The sequence below is a fragment of the Aspergillus tubingensis genome (genome assembly GCF_013340325.1).
Source record: "Aspergillus tubingensis WU-2223L DNA, scaffold_10, whole genome shotgun sequence".
Classification (NCBI taxonomy): Eukaryota; Fungi; Ascomycota; class Eurotiomycetes; order Eurotiales; family Aspergillaceae; genus Aspergillus; species Aspergillus tubingensis.
Window position 1 is genome coordinate 400,049 of NW_023336284.1, and position 18,415 is coordinate 418,463.

Here is an 18,415-nt window from a genome sequence, read left to right on the forward strand (position 1 = left end):
GCAATGCTCAACCTGCTCGATGGCCCCCATAAACCGCCGTCACGTGGTCTTGACAGGGATCTGGCCGCATTTCGGACGTTGACTGGATGAATGGGCTGCTAGTCACCCGTAGTGGAAGACCGGGCATCTGAGCCCCACTACTCGTTCAACATGAGGATATGCCCAATGAATTCCTGCTAAAAATGCTTTGCGACTAGTGATGAACGGTCATCTTGCACGTAAAGATGCTGTGAAGATGTAAAGCAGCAGGTGGTACCACCTCGATATAAATTGATGTATAACAGCCTCGAGTTGTTTGGTAAACACCCATTGGAGATGGAAGCAGGACGTATGAAAGAGAAAGTCTGTTAATCATAGTATACAAGTAAGACTATAAGTACCAGATAGAAGGACCCGTATGGTGTAGGACGGTCAAGGCTGGAAGATCTTCCTTCCCTCGTGAAGCGACTCGGGGTCCTGAGTGGGGTCGATAAGTTGCTGCTGCCTTGGACTGTATAGGAGCCTAGTGTAAGATTCTCGAGCTGACCTTACGGTTCAGTAACAGGACTCTAAATCACTTATGAAACAGGCATCCACGCGGATAGAAGAAGACCAAAAGCATTGCAAATGAATGGTCCTTGTGGACCAGTTCCATCTAAGAATAACATAATTTGTACAACTAAAGTTCCACAGGATCCGCCCATGTCAGGTACATAGCTGAGTAAGCAGTGTACCACCAATCAGCAGCCTTGTTAGATAAGCTGACACCGGCAGAACCTGCCACAAAGGCCACAGGCCCGGCACCAGCTTCCATTCCCCAAACGGCGAGACCCGATCCCGATGGATGGTGGATAGACAGTCGGGTTACCCGCAGCTTATGTTTCTCTTATTTCCATCGTTCCATCTCCAGCAGCCATTTTCTATCATACTTCTGTCATTTAGGCTTGGTCTATCCGCTGCACTGATCCTCTTGTTATCGGATTGTGTGCTGTGGTCATTGTGATTATTCTCACCCCACGCACTACTAGTACTGCTTAACCCATTCATTACAACCAAAGACTACCAGTACTATCGTCGCGCAGCTTCTACCTTAACCGGAACTAGATAAGTTTTGCCCTTGACGAAATACGTCATTCCCCTTCCGTGCCTGGCACTCTTCCGAATGCCCTCCCGCCGCAGTCATACCAAGTCCCGGAAGGGTTGTCTTCAATGTAAGAAACGGCATGTGAAGGTCTGACTTCCTCTCTTTTATCTCCATTCTCTTCTCCCTGGTTCGCTACCTCTTCCCGCTCCCCGGATCGGCAGTTTACACACCATCACAGTCGTCGGTATAATTACACTATACATGCTGTTTCCATTCCTTCCAGCACTATCATGCATGCTACTGGTCTCATGCTGACCCACGGAGTAGTGCGACGAAGAGACACCACGATGTGGCCTGTGCAAGAAACGAAGACTGGATTGCACATACCCACCGTCAAGTGAAGCGGATAGCCAGCATGCATCCACACCCCAGGATATGCCTGATGTATTTCCTGGTCCCGAAGGAGAACCGCAATCAGACAGAATGCTTGAGATGAAACTATTCCACCACTATGTAACAGAGACATACATCACACTCTGTCAAGGCCGTCTAGATGCTCACCACTTCCAAGTGGTTGTCCCACGGATCGCGGTCTCTCATGCCTTCTTGCTGGACAGCCTACTAGGATTGTCTGCTCTTCATCTAGCGTACCTGAACACTCACGATAACCGTTCATGGCTAGAAATCGCACTCAAGTATCAGAACCGAGCATGTTCAGCATTCACCCGTGTACTTGCAGAAATGACATCTGAAAATTGCGCACCAGCCTTCCTGTGCTCCATCTTCATTATGCTCTGCGCAACAGCCTATCCGTGTGTTACCCAGGACAAACATACATTCGAGCCGCTATCCCATGTTTTGGAGATTCGACAGCTCATAGCGGGCTGTGCGTTTCTTTTCGAGCAGCTTAGCGGCATGGAGTATCGGGGCGACCTCCAGGGGTGGCTGAAGTATAAGGATGACGAGGTCGACCAAGATGGAAATCCCTACCAGTACTTGCCTGCCCTCTTTCTTTCGATGAGGACAGGATGCTAATATATCCCTAGTGTACAGGAATCTCAGATCAAACTACGCAGGTATGTCTCTAGAATCTCCGCGGGAACTTAGTCAAGTAATGCTAACAAATACAAGTGCCATCATGGAATCTTTGCAGCGGGTGCAAGACAAATTCACCAGCCTTGGTGGGCCGAACCAGTCTACATACCAAAATACGTGGGATATTCTTCATGAAGCCATCAAACGATGGCCGTTCGGTGGCCCAAACGGTGGCATCATTGCGTGGCCCATAAACATCAGCGAAGACTACATTGCTCTGCTGAAAAGTGGAGACTGGGTGGGCCGCGTGCTATTTCTACACTACGGGGTAGGATTGCACCTTCTCTCTGACAAGTGGTTTGTCCGCGACTGGGGCCGGCGTCTTATTGAAACAGTCCTGCAATTGGAGGAAGATATCCCCCCCATTTGGACGGAAACCATTACATGGACAAAGGAGGCCGTGGAGCTCTAAAGGTGACAGAGGCACACGGAAATCTGTTGCGGATGGGCTCTGCTATATACGGGAGGAAAGCGCAGATAGCGACAATGATGTGACACTATCAAGTAGTCAAAAGTCAAAGCAAAGATGTGAGGTAAGGGTTTCTGTCAAGTCTATGGGCGATTACATACCATGACTCGACAATCCGGGGAACCTCAACGAGCTTGGCGTGATCCCTGCACTTCAATTGGAGAGGTCACGGTTCGGCTCATTACGGTGAGCAGGCCGAACCCGGCCAGCGTTATCGCGTGACTTGGGCCCGCGGGTGGCGGCTGACTTCCCGTTGGCGGAACCGCCCTCGATAAGCACGACCCAAGAATGCGGAGTCCCAGTCATGACTCTTGATTGCAGGCGGGCATCCACAATCCCTCGCTGCTTATCTCGGCCAGGGCTGTCCCCGATATGGCTGGGGTGAAGGCTTTCCTTATTTCTTATTTCCCTGCGTTCGCTGGGGCTGGTTCTTCCCCCTCCCTTGTACTTTCTTAGGGTAGTGTATCTGCTAATAGGGCGTCCTCTAACTCTGGCGGAAAGGCTCACAAGGGCTCTCCCATGCTGATCCTCCGCACCTGCTAAGTCTCGCGGACGTATCTACCCTGTCGCTTTGACCCTCCCCATCCGACTTTGTACTTCCTTGCAACATGGAGACCTATCAGCCAAAGAAAAGTTCGAGCCAAGATGCGGAGAAGCAGGTATTTAGACCCAGTCGCTCTGTCGACCCTCTTTCGTGCAACCTTGCGCCATTATTGAATTGTGTTTCTAACCCGCTCTGTTCCTACAGCCACTTCTCGAAACCTGGGAGACCCCGGCTGAGCGATCGCAGTGGACCTTGTTACATGACAAGCGACCCAGCGCTTCAACTATGTTCCGCCTTGCGAAATTCACGATATTGTCGACGCTACTCCTAACCATAATAACGATACATCTGCCAAGTGTGCTCACCTCGCCTCTTGAATTTGCGACTAGCCGGCTTGACCGAGCGAGTAAATTGGAGGATGGGAAGCGCGGTGCAGTGGCGAGCGAAAGTGCTATCTGCAGTCGCCATGGAACAGATATTATAAACATGGGGGGAAATGCAGCTGACGCGGTGAGAACGATCCAGCCGATCTGTCGTCATTTGGCGCCCTGCTGACTTCAGTCTCAGATGGTTGCAACAATGCTCTGCGTTGGAACTGTTGGTGAGTTGGCCTACAATAACTAGAGAAGTGCTTGGACCTGATGTTAGTTGGAAGGCATGTACCATAGTGGAATCGGAGGAGGTGGGTTCATGCTGGTCAAGACCCCTGAAGGCTCTTTCGAGGCCATCGATTTCCGCGAAACTGCCCCGGCGGCCGCTTTCCAGGATATGTTTGAGAATAATACGAAGGCTTCCGTCAGCGGGGGCCTTGCAAGGTGAGCCCTCTTAGGCTCTTGGATGCTGCAATAACTGATACAATCGAAGTGCCGTTCCTGGGGAACTGCGTGGTCTCGGGTATCTCCACAAGAAGTACGGCTCGCTCCCCTGGTCAACTGTTGTGCAGCCCGCCATCCAAACCGCACGGGAGGGATGGTCAGTCGGGCAGGATCTGGTCCGCTATATGAAAGCTGCTGTTGGGGACGACGGAGACTTCCTATCTCAGGACCCTACCTGGGCGCTCGACTTTGCTCCCAATGGAACCAGGCTTGGCCTGGGTGATACCATTACGCGAAAACGTTATGCGGCCACACTGGAGACCATCGCAAACGAGGGCCCCGATGCCTTCTACACTGGATCGATTGCAAAGACCATGATAGATGCGGTACAGAAAGCTAACGGTACAATGACGCTTGAGGACTTGGCCAATTATACGGTCGCGATCCGCAACATCTCAGAAATTGATTATCGCGGCTATCGGATTACTAGCACCCCAGCCCCTTCCAGTGGTATCGTAGCTCTGAACGTTCTCAAAGTTCTGGGTACTTACGATGACCTTTTTAGTCCGGATACTCTGAACCTGAGCACTCATCGATTGGACGAGGCCATACGGTTTGGATATGGATTGGTACGCTTATCCGCTCTAGTTAACTAGTAGCCAATTGAATCAGTTGGAGGCGATGCTAATTTGTGATATAGAGGACTAATCTGGGAGATCCGTTCTTCCTCGATGGCATGGACACGTATCAGGAAATGATGCTAGCGGATTCCACCATTGAAGAGATTCGAAAGAACATTTCCGACCAGCATACCCAAGCCGTGTCTGCCTACAATCCGCAGGGATATGAGAGTCTTGAAACGTGGGTGAATCTTGATGGTACCATAGTATTATCAGACAACTGACCTAAGTAGACCGGGTACCTCGCATATTGCTACCATTGATCACAGTGGGCTTGCCATTTCCGCGATCACGACCATCAATCTGCTTTTTGGCTCCAAAGTCATGGTTCCTGAGACTGGTATCATAATGAATAATGAGATGGATGGTATGCTTCATATTTGTTCCCGCTCACCCCAGTTACTGACTTATCCTTGAGACTTTTCTATTCCTAATTCGTCCAACTCCTTTGGCTATATTCCGTCCGAGGCAAACTTCATACGACCCGGGAAACGCCCACTATCCTCTTGCACTCCGGCCATTGTTACCCATCCTAACGGAACAGTGTTCTTCGTCGCCGGCTCGGCAGGAGGTAGTCGGATTATCACTGCCACCATCCAGAATATTATCCATGTCGTCGACGAAGGTCTTTCAGCGGCAGAAGCCTTGGCCCAGCCGCGCCTTCACGACCAACTGGTCCCGAATCGTGTCACCTTTGAGTACGATTATGACAATGAGACTGTGTCCTTCATGGAGGCAAGAGGTCACAATGTGACCTGGGTAGGTCCAGGGGAGAGCACGGCGCAGGCGATTCGAGTTCTACCGAATGGAACCTTCGATGCTGCAGGGGAGCCTAGACAGGCTGATTCTGGAGGGTTTGCTGTTTGAGGGATGTATAATGCATATGTCCATCCTGACTATACATATATGAGGGTTTTATGAGCGATACCTTCTGTCTTGCATTTACAGTTTTGGACTTGAGTTGCAGCGAGAGATAAAGTATACATATAGCATTAGACTTGAATATCGAAACGAATTATGACAATATCCGGGGCAGGTATGTACTGCTAATATTATACAACGCAAAGAAACGTCTTCTTGACTGCCCCGCATGCTATCTCCGCACTTTGTTGCGGTAGGGACAACCCTACTAGGCACATCACGACGTATGAATACTTGAAAGAATCAAGGCAGTACTTCATACGTCGACTACAATCCCTGCAGCCTACCAGCCCCTTTCACTCTTCGAGTCGATCGGTCTGATGCGAGTCTGTAACAGATGCAAGGACCTGACATGGAAGGGGCGGGACACATCAGATGGCGGGCGTGATCTATCAGAGGTGGCCCGTGCGCTGCCCGGGTTCCGCGTCGGCGCGCGCCAGCAGAATGAGGAATGTGTGCTCTGTTCCACTGGCTTCCAGTTCACCCTCACCTTGTGGTCGTCGGTTGTGAATGACTGGAGATTCTATCGTCTTCGCCGATTGGATAAATGGCTTAAAGCCTTATCATTAAGAAATCCCCAGAAAGGCTTTCGTCGTGTTGGATTCGCTCACTCTTTCGCGGTCGATGTGGCTGCTCTAGCTTGCGCATATGGCTGTTGGAGTTGCGAAGTTTTGGATATGGTGGATTGGTGTTACTCCTGTGAGTGGATCTCCTGCAGATAGATGGAGAGAGGTATGGCCTACTCATTCACTAATCAATTCACTCCCTGTGTTAGTCTTTTGACTCTTCCTTCTCGATTTCCTGACCATGCGCCTCTATTCCTACAATCTATTCCAACAAACCGCTGCACTCTTGTTGAACACACTCAGTCGGCATCTACCAAACGGAGCCTAGCAGATAGACCGTCAATAATATACAACGCAGCCATGGCAGGTGGCAAAGGAGTCTCCACGTTCCCTTTGGTCCGGATCTCGCCTCCGCATATCAACGTCGACCTCCACAATTCATTCGATGAAGTGACCCAACGCACGGTGGATCAGATACTTTCAGACGAGGCAAGCTTTGAGAACAGCTTTGACGATTATAGCGGTAGCGATGGTATAAACGGAGAGGATGACATGGCACAAAGCGGGGGTCACCACACCTCGGCATTTACCGCTGCTACGCAATCTGCAAACGTGGACTCGCCTTACTTTCCAAGCAAAAAGCGCTCGAAGACCCAAAAAGCGGCACAGAGACACATCAGTCGCATGGACTCGAATGACGATGAAAATGATACCGAGTCTAGTACGAGTGTGGTTGGGCCTAATGGACACACGCTCGTCGATGATGGCGAAACTATGGATGACGCCTCTGAGGAGGACATCGTCTTCGCGTCTGTAGACCTAGATAAGAGGATGGACCTGCTTACCTTTATCAGCTCACACCCGTTCATGAAGAAAGGCGAATATCCTGTACTACGATCTGCGCGACGAAGCTTCGTTCGTGAATTACGTCGAAAGAGTCGATCGCTTGGTATGAAAGAGGCTGATCTAGAAAGGCTGGTTGCATATGTCAAGAAGATCTACCTTGAGCTGTATGGGAATGGCCAGATGAGTCTGGATGGTTCTGGATTTGGCGAGGAGATCAAGGATGGGCAAACAAGCCCACCGAAGTCGTCTAACAAGGACAACAAGAGGAAGCGAGGCGCCAGCAATGATCAGGTGACAACATCGAAACAAGAGGAAAAGAAGACTACATCGAAGAAAAGAAAGTCGCTCGAACCAATCGCAAATGGACACCGTAAAAGGTGTGAAACTGATGGTCCGGACGCAAACATTTCGACAGCGAAGCCTCCCACGTCTCATTCCAAGATCAGCGAGGAAAGAACTACAGATGCCACTAAGGGCATGCCGGCAATTACTATTGATCTATGCCCGAGTGGTAACGAAAGTCCCGAGCCAGACGCCACGCAGAATGTCCCGGTCAAATCTCCAATTGCTGGACAGGCCGCAGAGAGACATAATGATGAGAATCACAGACTTCCATCACCGCCACATTCTGAGGAAGGATACAAACAAAGCTCCGTTGAGAAAAAGACCACTCAATCCGAGGAGGCGAATGCTGAAACACTCCCATCGCAGCAAGCATCAATTAAAAGGTCCATGACACTTCACTCCTCTCCCAAATTCCCAGGCCAGCACACCATTCGTGATTCGGAGGACGAGGAGGACGAGGGTGAGGAGGATAAGAAGACTGGATCATCTCAGCCTGTTTCGGCGAAAGATGAACTCCCCTCGGCTACGCAAGCCAAGCAGCCTGAATCCCTGCAGAGCTATATAACGCAGCATCCCGATCGTGTGCTGTCCAAGAAAGAAAAGAATAGAAGGAAGCGTGATAATCGCAAACAGCGAAAGAAGAAACATTTTCGCGCAAGCCTTACGAACACTGAACATGTCGCATTGACGACGAGTGCAGATGACATTCAACAAGGCCGTGATTCTAAAGCAAATCAAGCAGCAAAGCCCAATACCATAGAGGTCGATAATCTTTTTATCTTGGACGAGGCATTCTGGAATCTGGAGGATTTTTAGATACCAATGATTCGCAAAGTTCAATCACCAGCGATGAGGTGAGGTCGAAGTATTTCATCGCCCCCCAGAAATTGAAGAAAGGGAATGTGCATTGTGCAGAGAGAAGAAATACCCACTCAGAGAATGTTCTTGGTCGGATACCCGAAGAAACCCGAATTCTCCTATCCAAGCTGAATCTTTCATCGGATTTCCTTTCTACTGATTCAGACTTGAGTGATGTACCTAGCGGTTTCGATGATATTCCATTTCTCTACTCTCCCGATGTCTCACCTATCCAGACACAGTGTGTATCAGAGGCCGTAGAACCAAGCACGCCGACTAAAGCAACATCGATAGGGGCTGCTCCTGTGCTGCCTAGAACACCACGTCTGAGGCCTCAGAAGATATCCCCATACTTTCCCAAACCTCTGGTCGACCCTGATTCATGTCTTCCGTTTCCACCCGTCGATGCGCCATCATTCGGATTAGTACAGGAGCAACTTGCCCATGATCCTTTCCGTCTACTAATTGCCACCATATTCTTGAACCGTACTCGCGGGGGCGTTGCGCTTCCAGTACTATTCAAAGTGTTTGATCGGTTCCCAACGGTGGAGGCGATGGCATCGACGGACCCATCCACCCTGGCATCTATGATACACTGTCTCGGATTCCAGAACCAGCGAGCGAAGAAGTGCATTGCACTAGCCCAGACCTGGCTGGCCTTTCCACCTACGAAAGGAAGGCGCTACCGCAAACTTCACTACCCCTGCAAGGGAGATGGACGTGATATCGGCGCCGATGAAACCATTGCTGATGATGACGCTCGCGTGGGTTGGGAGATTGCTCACCTTCCTGGTGTCGGACCCTATTCTTTGGACAGCTGGAGGATCTTCTGCCGTGACGAACTCCGGGGACTTGCCTCGGATTGGAGAGGTCAGGGAGCTTCCAAGACATCTTCCAGTCCTGAGTGGAAATCAGTGTTGCCGCAAGATAAAGAGCTACGAGCGTACTTGACGTGGATGTGGTTGAAGGAGGGTTGGGTGTGGGACAGACACACTGGGGAGAGAACACCGGCGAGTGAACGATTGATGCGAGCAGCACGTCGAGGAGGGGTGGCTCATGAGGAAGATGGGAATTGGGTTCTGGAGATGTCGCCTGTGAAGAAGGCGTCGAATGGATTGACAGCATGGAGTTAAACCTTGGCATCTAGGGAAGAGGAGTTATTGCTACGCTTATATGGTTCTAGTAGAGTTTTGATACCCTGTTGATAGCAGACTAAACTTTTTCGAATGATTTGATTCGGTTGATACCGTAGATGTTCATATTATACTACGGGTAAATGTCTTTCAATATCGTATTCGATCTATCTCATGACTACAAGTTCAGGGTATACTGTAGATGGTCACTCAGCTAATTTGGCATAATTCCGATCACTTCAGTAATCATCAAGATAGGCTTCATCCTATTTGGATACGATCCACCAGCTTCCAGTTCGCTTGTGCTGATCCACTTGAAGAGTGAGTGAGTCATTGGGTAGCCATCTATCCTTGCCTCAGGCACAAGCCGAGCATAATGCCTGAGGCCAGCGGGATCACGCCCCTCGCGATGGAATTAATTAATTTAATCGTGAACTTGGATCTTCTTTCTTTCTTGTTGCTGGGAACAACAACCTCATTGGATGCAGGAAAGTGAACCACTCCCAGCATTATCCCTCCAAGACAGCAGCATCCAGACCAGGCCATCGCAGTGGCGTGGTCCTTGCTGCTATTTATTTGTACTCACTGCCTTTCTGTGCACCCCATTTGGGTTTCTATGCAGCACCACGTCACTGGTGGTCTCCGAGCTTCTAGTTGCTGCTATACTAAATTTGGGAAAATCCCACCACCACCGAATCGCTGCGGGGATCCATCCTCTCCGCCAGCCCGTCTCTCACCGCAAAATCCCCCATCCATCCAATTTGGCTCGCCATCTTTCCCTTATGCATCGTCCCTGAACTACTCACTATTTGATTGTTTTATTCCCATTCCCACCCCCCCCTTCTTCTTCGCTTCCGTCACCTTAGCTAATCGTCGTGATCTTCTTCACTTTCCTCTTTTCGTCTTTCCCCCCCGCCCGCCCGCCGCCCACGGGATGTTGCATGCCCTTCAGCAGCGCCTTTGGTGGTTTGGCACAAGCGCCTAATCAGGCATTCGACCAGTGAGAGTTGCATTCCTCGATATCTCTTAAGCGCCAGACGAACATCAATCGGGTCTCGGGTCATCCGACTGCACCCTTCCTTTCGTGACATTCTCTTGGGAAGCTGACGACTACTCCTCCGTCACTGCTCTTTACTTTTTTTGATCATTACTTGAAACGAGGTAACTAGACGAAAAATATCAACCGATCGGACAGTGGGGACGAGAGCAGGAAACAAGGGGTGGAAAGGAAGAACGACAACGCTCTATTGCCGTCTTCTACCCTTCCTTTCACCCTCTTTTTCGAAACCTTTCCACCTTCTTCCACATAATGTTTCTACCGCTGAGACTAAATGACCGAGATCGCGATAGGGACCGGGAGAGAAAGACTTCTTCATCTTCGACCCTTTCATCCAAATCCAGACCACGCAAGAATCGCTCGTCCCACGGACAGACCTCCCGCACTTCAACCAAGGAACGCGACCCCGATACTCCCACGGGCCGCGCCTCAACCCCTTCCACATCTACTTCCAATTCCCGCAAAAAGCGCCGCTCCTCCATGCCTGGGGTCGACAGCGCCAGCCACTCGGGCACAGCCTCGTTCCTCGAGTCGAGGACCAGCCTCCCATATCCGACCTTCTCCAAAGCCCACAGCAAAGAAGTCATCAGCAAACCGAGCATCCCTACACCAGATCCGACCGACTTGACCGAGGGAGGTAAAGAAGGTAGCAATGGAGATGCGAAGACCCGTGCCGAGAATAACAACCAAGCGCCCCCCAGCCCGCCGCTAACGAGCGTGGACCAGCAATCACACAAGGCAAGCACTGTTGGTAGTAAAGAAGAGAAAGGAGCGGAGGAGAAGCCAGAGAAGCCAAAAACCAAGATTCGGATTAGAGCAGAGTCCACGCGGTCATCCTCGAGTCTGCGGTCGAAGAAGGATGACGGTTCCAAAACGAGCAAGCCAACACGGTCGGAGACGGTAAAACCGAAGCGTTCCAGCTATGAGTCTGATTTGCCGTCACGGACGGCCAGTCGCAATTCGACCCGGTCAAAGATCGTCGAGGAAACGGCTTCCCCCAAGCGGCCATCCAGCCATGCCACTCCCCCTCGCTCGCCCGCGACAGTGCGCGACATTGGTCCGGACTCAGCAAATGGATCGGACGCAACCATTGCGCCGCCTCATCAGTCTACAACCTCTCGCAAGCCGAAGAGTCCAGAGAAGCCGCCATCGCGCAACCAGACGCGATCGTCGGCCTCATCTCGCCCGAGCTTTGGGGCTCGTACACCGGTTGACGCTGCGTATGATTATGGACGACCACCCACAGCGAGCTCTGCCTACGGTGCTCCACCACCGCCACCTCCTCCTCCCGAAGTTCCTGTCTCGATTCCAAAAGTGGACTATCTTCTACAGAATGGTGGGCTAGACCATCGTGTTCCGAAGTCTATGCTCGGCCCTTCTGTTCCCGACGGTTCGCCGTATGCGCCATCGCCTTCTCAATCCGCGGCAACCAAGATCTTTGAACCGTTCAACAGACTTCTCGAGGATTACAATAATGTAATGGCCAAGAATGGGTCGCTAGCGGTTGCCACGGGGTATCGGTCTGTCGCGCGGCGCCTGCTCGATCGCTTGGAAGCGGTGTTTGCCCGTGACATTTCATGCGAGTACTGCAGTTGTCTGATGTGTGAGCATGAGACAATGGAAGAGCGTCCATCAGGCGTCAGCTGGGGTGAGGTATTGGAGCTTGTCTCGGGTCGTCGTGAACTTCCCAGCTGGCCGGCTTTCATATTGAACCCAGCTGTGGTTGACGCGAACTGGTCTGGGGAGGAACATATTCCCATGCAGAAGCTGGACATTGATGTGCCGGAGGAGTATCGCGACCACTTTATTCGCCAGTCGCGCAAGACGAAAGTTGCTGTGGATAAGTGGCTTAACGAGCAGTCCGGTCAGGCTACGAGCGCGCCTGAGGAGGTAGATGACGAAACCCTGACCTTTGCCATCTTAACCCATCTCGGGCCTCATGAACGTCAACTATTTTCCGCTCTTCTCGGCCTCGGCTCTACAGTGCCTACACCGCGACCGGAGGGACCACCGCGGCCCCGACCCGCACCCTTGGTGTCATCGTCGCTCGCCATCCAGCGACTGTACCGATTGACCTCCGCTCCGCGCGATCCAGAAGCCGCCATCTACATGCTGAACAATCCCGGCATGCACCATGTTCTCGCCACCCTGGCAGCAATCAGTGACGACGAGTGGGACATTTTGATCTCGGGTCGGTTTGATGGTTTTCTGCGGAGTGGCGCTGAAGACACCTTCCCCGGCGCACCAGGCTCGACCCCGCCACGTTATAGCTATAGTCGATCCAACACACCATTCACCACCGGCGGAATCTCGCGTGGCCCGACACCAAACCCAATTGACGGAGGGATCCGACCTGCCAGTCAGCCGTATGGCCCGTCTCCCTCGCCTGCCCCGGCTTCATTTGGTGGCCCGATCGCTTTGGACGAGGAAATGGAAATCGCGGCTCTGGCGGAGATTGAACGGGACATCTACCTCGGCATGGAGGCACTTGAAGATGCTTTTGAGGCCCTTCACTGCAAGGCAGAGGTGGTGCGGCGCGCGCTCCGCGAACGTGGCGCTGGGCTGTCGATTGCAAACCAGAACCGTCGTGGTTCCTACGTGGAGGCTCGCCTGGGGACTCCAGCCTCCGGATTAGGTGTATGGGATGATGGGGCAGACGACGACTTTTTGGACGATGCCGTATCGTTGGCCCCAGATGACTCGGCCAGCAACATCAGCTCCAACCGCCGGCGCCGTCCAAAGCGCCGCACTGAACGACGGACACCTGCTCCTGTCGAAGAGGAGGACGAGGAAGAAGTATACGACAGCCGACGAGGCTCCCGGAGAAGATGATCCACCTATGAAGCTATCTTGACGGCGGCCAACTCCTCTCAACCCATATACAAAATAACACGAAGAACACAACCACATCCGCATGGTTCTCTTTATTTTATTTCATTTCATTCAGCGTCATACACGACATCTGAACGAGCGCACGGAACCACGAATGCACGAATTGCGACGAGACGAGACGAGATGAGATGAAATGTATCAACGCATTGAAGACTCGAGGAAGTCGAGATGGCGGGTGTGTATGTAAATGACATGCACGACACCTAATGTTTATGTATTTTAACGAAGTTTTCTTTCTTTTCTGTTGTTCTGTTCGTCCGGCTTTCTTGTTTCTCGATTCCCACCCATCAACTGCTGACAACGATAATGATTTCGTTGTACATACGCCCCCTCTGATGTTATGACTTTATGAATCGGTGAATACCAGCTGCATATAGGTGTCTTTTATATTTAGATATTATGCTTGAATAGTATATTTGTCTATACTATGGAAATTGGCTTTGAGCATGAAACCTGCTTACTCTCTCCCCCACTTGTCTGTAGTCGATAGTGACATCGGGCAACACGTGTTAAATGTCCATGGATACGAATCGAATTGGATTGAACCCTCATAACAGGAACACTCAAAGCACTACAGTTCAACTACAGAGTACAAAGCAGCCGAAAAGCCTGATTCAGATATTCCAGTTAATAACATTTCAACTATAAGTTATTGAGAAAGAGTGGAAAACCATTAGGGCATATTCAAGTACTATCGTATAATTTACATCCACTGGTAATTGGTTACCCGGAGCTTGAATGCTATTGAAATGCAGTCTGGTCAATTACTACCATGATAACAATATAGAATTTACTACTTCTATCTATCATTACTCTGCTAGTTTTGGTCTCTCCTCATTTAGTTGGTAGTTGGTAGGTTGGTGGCTAGTAGCCTTTACTTCCCTACCTTTCATGGTTCACATATATATACATATATATCGCACCACCGGGTATGTAGTTCGTATAGACAGGTTTTTAGTCTCGAACACAATGATCTTTGATAAAATAAACGTGTAGGTCTGTGCAGATATATATACTACTCGATAACTGTAGTTACAACTTCTATCTTATTAATAAGATTGGGTGTTCTGGTTGAAGGACGGTAGTAATATATATCTTCAATTCTGCGGGAGGAAGTCATCGTTAGCGACACTCAAGTGGACGTCAATTGATAACTACATCATTAACTAGTTATTGTTTCATACTTGACTCATCAGACTTTATTCATGGTTATCTGTATCTGTCTATTACTACATTCTTCGAACGCGCTTTTAGCTCATATTGGCTTTTTATATAAATCCTATAATATAGTCGTCCCTTATTAAGCAGTGAGAATCTACAGATGAGTAGTCGTACAATTCCAACTGAAGAGTATGTATACTACTGACATCAGTAATACATATCTCTCTTACTTTGCTTTAACCCAGTTTTGATGATCTGGAACTGACGATAGATCCTTTTCCATTTCAGTACAGTATCGAGTTCGACACCACTTCTCTCAATAATTACACAGTGAATTTGATGAGGTGCAACAGCAAGGTAAGGAACTCTGTCTCGATCCGCACTATTCCAGAAATGTCTGCCTATTCTGCGGGGGAAAACAAGACGGGACGTTATAGAATACGAGGTGGGGGAATCCGATGGTGCGCCTTCCCTTCCTTCCTCCCACAGACCAACGAAGGATAGAAGTAAGTGAATACGAAGCGGGGAAAGATTCAATCAATGTGATTGACCATCCTTATTGTCGTCTGTACCCCGCACGTGTGTTTGTGATGGCTTTGCATTGTTCTTGAGGCGTTTCAGTTCATTTTCATACTGAGATATGGTGCCCCTTGATGACAATAGACGTTGTGCTTAGAGTGAGTTAGTAAGTCAAGGGTGACCAACGCGTTGTATGTAGCCAAGCGTAGCGCGATGGTACTACTTAGGGGCTTTCTCAGTCCTGTGTAGTGCTCTCTCTGTAGATCAGTGAATCGATTCCTTCTGCAGAGGGAATCAAGCAAGCCCAGTACTGTTCATGGGGTAGTTGCCTCCCCCTTTCTTCGTCGACACTAATTTCTCACTCATCATAACAAAGTTCAGGGCATAAAGTGTGCCTCGGGCTAAGCCCAACTCAGTTATTCCTCATCCCCATCTGAGTCGGGGCAATCCACCCCAGATTCGCAGCTCCATAGCTTGGACGAGTTCGACCTTCCGGATCAGCTTCGATATCCGTGCATTCTCATTACCTTATCATATTCAAGTGCTTGATCCTCGTGCTATTTACTGTATCTGGTTCAAGATCAGCTGTTGAGTATCCATGGTTCATCCAGAAAATGGATCCTGTAGCCACAAGGTTCTTTGGTTCCGCACCCGGGAGGGGGAAAACAAATTTAGAATTTCGGCAGCAACCCTTCCGAGTAAGCACGGCTCGACTTGACTTGATCTTGGGTTCTTGGGTTTGATAGACTATGGAATGTGAAGAGGGGCAAAAAAGGGAGGTCGGGTTTGCCCATCAACAGAGCAACACTAGTTGCGATAGCCCTGCGGTTTTATCGAAGTTAAACCCCGCCTTGCTCACCCTTTTTGAAGCTAAACCCGCAATTGGCTTTCGGTGGCCGGCCGGAGAGTTTGTGAGGGGCTGTCATTGGTGTCGTTTGCTGGGGACGAGAGTTCCGAAAGCTACCATAGTCCATGGTGGAAACATTATCGCGAGATAGTAAGGTCTCGGCATTCGTGGAACTGATTCCGGAAAGCGAAGGCCACCAGGGCAGGAATGTGCGCGACGGGACCAACAGACTCTGCGCAATTGTAAACTTATTCTCCACTTCACCAAACCATGTGAGACAGGAGGTAAAGAGCATGTTGGAAACCAGGGAAGGGTATCTGGACTATGTCTTCTCACGCGACTGTCTAAGGGGGAATAAGCTGCCTTTTAGTCGGCCTTTCAGGCAAAAAACAATAGCATCTGCTGCTTAGTCTCACTTCCAGAAGGTCATTTGAGACCAACGGATAACAATGCTAGGGCGTTGGAGCATAAGGCGGTTTATACACCACATTGGAGAACCCCTCTGGAGATTGACACCGAGCTGGATTTACCGATTTCTCGGGACTTCGGTTGTTGAAGATGAACCGTCCCACACGGTGTGAATGGCTCAGGACGGGACTGGGCCGAGTCAGGACGCTGGCCTTGAGGGGCAGCCAAGTAATTTAACTGGAGACTGCCAAGAGGTGAAGAGTTTTTATCTCACCCCTTTCCGAGCTGTCAAAGTTTCGTAGTTTGAGCCCATGAGGCAATGACTTTTCATGCATGAAAGCAGCCACCAAGGCAGAGACAAGGCATGCATAAAGTTATTGTCATGAGATAATGCGAAATTAAGTTGTGACGGATTCTTTAGTTCGAGAGGATTCTGAAAGACGGGTACGTAGTTAGACCATAGACAATTACCGTAGGGACGGCCAGAATGTCGATCGCTTGGCAGTAGCGGAGAGTGATGCCTAGTTCTGCCGGGCTGCCGACGCTGGATGCGAAGGCGCCAAGAACCCTACTCTTCATGGTAGCAATAATAGTGATCGCCACGAATTGTGGACCCCCTTAACGGCCATGACACCTTCGTTCCAGCGTGACGGTAACAATCCGGTGGTAATGGACAATGTCTCAAGCCAGGGTCGACTCTAAGAGGAAACTCGTGGACGACAACCTACTTGAACTCGCTGTTCTCGTGAGAGCAGCCGTGTGCTGGATCGACAAAGATCTATCATGGAGCCGATCTGTCCAGCGCTGACTCTGAGAGATCAGCAAACGATGCCATAACTGGACGAACCGACCGTGAGAATAATCTGCATGTGCTTGAGTCCACATGTTCTACTTGGCATAGGAAAGGCATATAATCGAGACACAAGCAATGTCCATTTTGCGCGACTGCGCTGTAATATATCGGCTCAGAACTGCTTTGGCTGAAGGCTTTCAGTACTGAAAATGCATTGTTTGGATGTAGTCCTTTTCGGGTTATATGGCCTTTGGCATTTGCAGCTTGTGATAGACTGTCCCGCGGCAATGTTCAAGATCAATGCAGTTCCCCTTGTAAACGGGCCACTTTGCGAGGACCATTTAACTTCCAAGTTGGGTGCACGTTCATGCATAGAGCCATGATCTTCACAATGACATGTCAGCCTACCTGATAGCATAAGATAGCCAATCTTGGCAAGGTACATCTTGCTGTTTTGGTATGACCTTTGGCGCCAAAGGCCTTCAGAGCATGTGCTGTGATCTTCCTGAGACCTCCACGTTGATAGTCTTACGATTCAGGAAGTAGCTTGAGAGGGTCTCATTATTGGAAAGGGGTCTTCGCATTCTGGCAGCGGCAAGTTGACTGCTTCTGACGGTTGTCAATCCAGTCTACACTGGTCTGCCAGGCATGTGAAGATTGAGATACACCTGACAATCAGCCTGTTGATAGATCCCAGTTGTGAGCACAATTCCATGGGCATGGAATAGGCCGGGATTGTCAAGGGTTCACGAAACGTTGGAGGCTTTGCGTCGAGTGTTTATATGTGAGGTCAGGATAAACAGACCAACAAGGAGATCAGAGTATGCTTGGTATCACCAGGACAGCAATTAGGGATCTCTCAGCGGGGCGTGTTCTCCTGCTGTAAAGTACCAATGAAAGAAGCTCATGAGCCAAGGAGCGTAGGTGTGTACCAAGGAACCTTATGTAGGCTAGTCCGAAGATTGTGCAAGGCCACTGCATCTAGTATGGAGATGCAGTATGATCCTATACACTAATATCCAACGGAGAAGCTGTCGGTAATCTGGGTAGTACGAAGGCAGACGCAGATGACGCGACCTAAGAAGCAGCGTCACCAGAGCGGTACACTTGGGAAATAAAACGTGCCGCATCGCGGACATAGCGATGAAGCTCAAAGACACGACCTTTGGCAGAGGCGGAGAGTTAGCTGGCTTGACAAAAAGAGCAATACAGTCCCGACGTGGCCGTCGAATGGATGGAGTTAGTAAGTACCTAGTACTTACTTAGTACTTTTGTCAGGCGAGTGGGGATCATTGGAAGGGTGTGATTCGTCGACACCTTCCTGATTTGGGCAATAGCGCCGGTCGACTTCACTGCCGGTATTGAGTTGATTAAAACCGTTGGTGGTACAAATCTCCACTCGG

General features: G+C 50.1%; 5 protein-coding genes across 5 annotated transcripts; all 5 read left to right on the forward strand.

The window, feature by feature from the left end:
• Positions 1–1,141: 1,141 nt before the first annotated feature.
• Positions 1,142–2,570, forward strand: AtWU_09222 (uncharacterized protein; the record flags this gene model as incomplete). Its single annotated transcript, XM_035504329.1, has 4 exons — positions 1,142–1,210; positions 1,391–2,055; positions 2,110–2,139; positions 2,195–2,570. The coding sequence occupies 4 exons, from the start codon at positions 1,142–1,144 to the stop codon at positions 2,568–2,570; spliced, it is 1,140 nt and encodes a 379-aa protein (XP_035360222.1).
• Positions 2,571–3,235: 665 nt separating this feature from the next.
• On the forward strand, positions 3,236–6,370 carry AtWU_09223 (gamma-glutamyltransferase; the record flags this gene model as incomplete). The annotated part of the gene is made up of 10 exons (XM_035504330.1): positions 3,236–3,286; positions 3,376–3,681; positions 3,739–3,772; positions 3,827–3,986; positions 4,036–4,615; positions 4,687–4,847; positions 4,900–5,033; positions 5,085–5,520; positions 5,925–6,286; positions 6,363–6,370. The coding sequence occupies 10 exons, from the start codon at positions 3,236–3,238 to the stop codon at positions 6,368–6,370; spliced, it is 2,232 nt and encodes a 743-aa protein (XP_035360223.1).
• Positions 6,371–6,513: 143 nt separating this feature from the next.
• AtWU_09224 (putative pre-mRNA splicing factor) lies at positions 6,514–8,160 on the forward strand (the record flags this gene model as incomplete). Its single annotated transcript, XM_035504331.1, has 1 exon — positions 6,514–8,160. One exon carries the CDS (start codon positions 6,514–6,516, stop codon positions 8,158–8,160), a length of 1,647 nt encoding a protein of 548 aa, XP_035360224.1.
• Positions 8,161–8,193: 33 nt separating this feature from the next.
• AtWU_09225 (pre-mRNA splicing factor) lies at positions 8,194–9,335 on the forward strand (the record flags this gene model as incomplete). Its single annotated transcript, XM_035504332.1, has 2 exons — positions 8,194–8,198; positions 8,267–9,335. 2 exons carry the CDS (start codon positions 8,194–8,196, stop codon positions 9,333–9,335), a joined length of 1,074 nt encoding a protein of 357 aa, XP_035360225.1.
• A 1,309-nt stretch (positions 9,336–10,644) lies between these two features.
• Positions 10,645–13,224, forward strand: AtWU_09226 (uncharacterized protein; the record flags this gene model as incomplete). Its single annotated transcript, XM_035504333.1, has 1 exon — positions 10,645–13,224. One exon carries the CDS (start codon positions 10,645–10,647, stop codon positions 13,222–13,224), a length of 2,580 nt encoding a protein of 859 aa, XP_035360226.1.
• Positions 13,225–18,415: the final 5,191 nt, after the last annotated feature.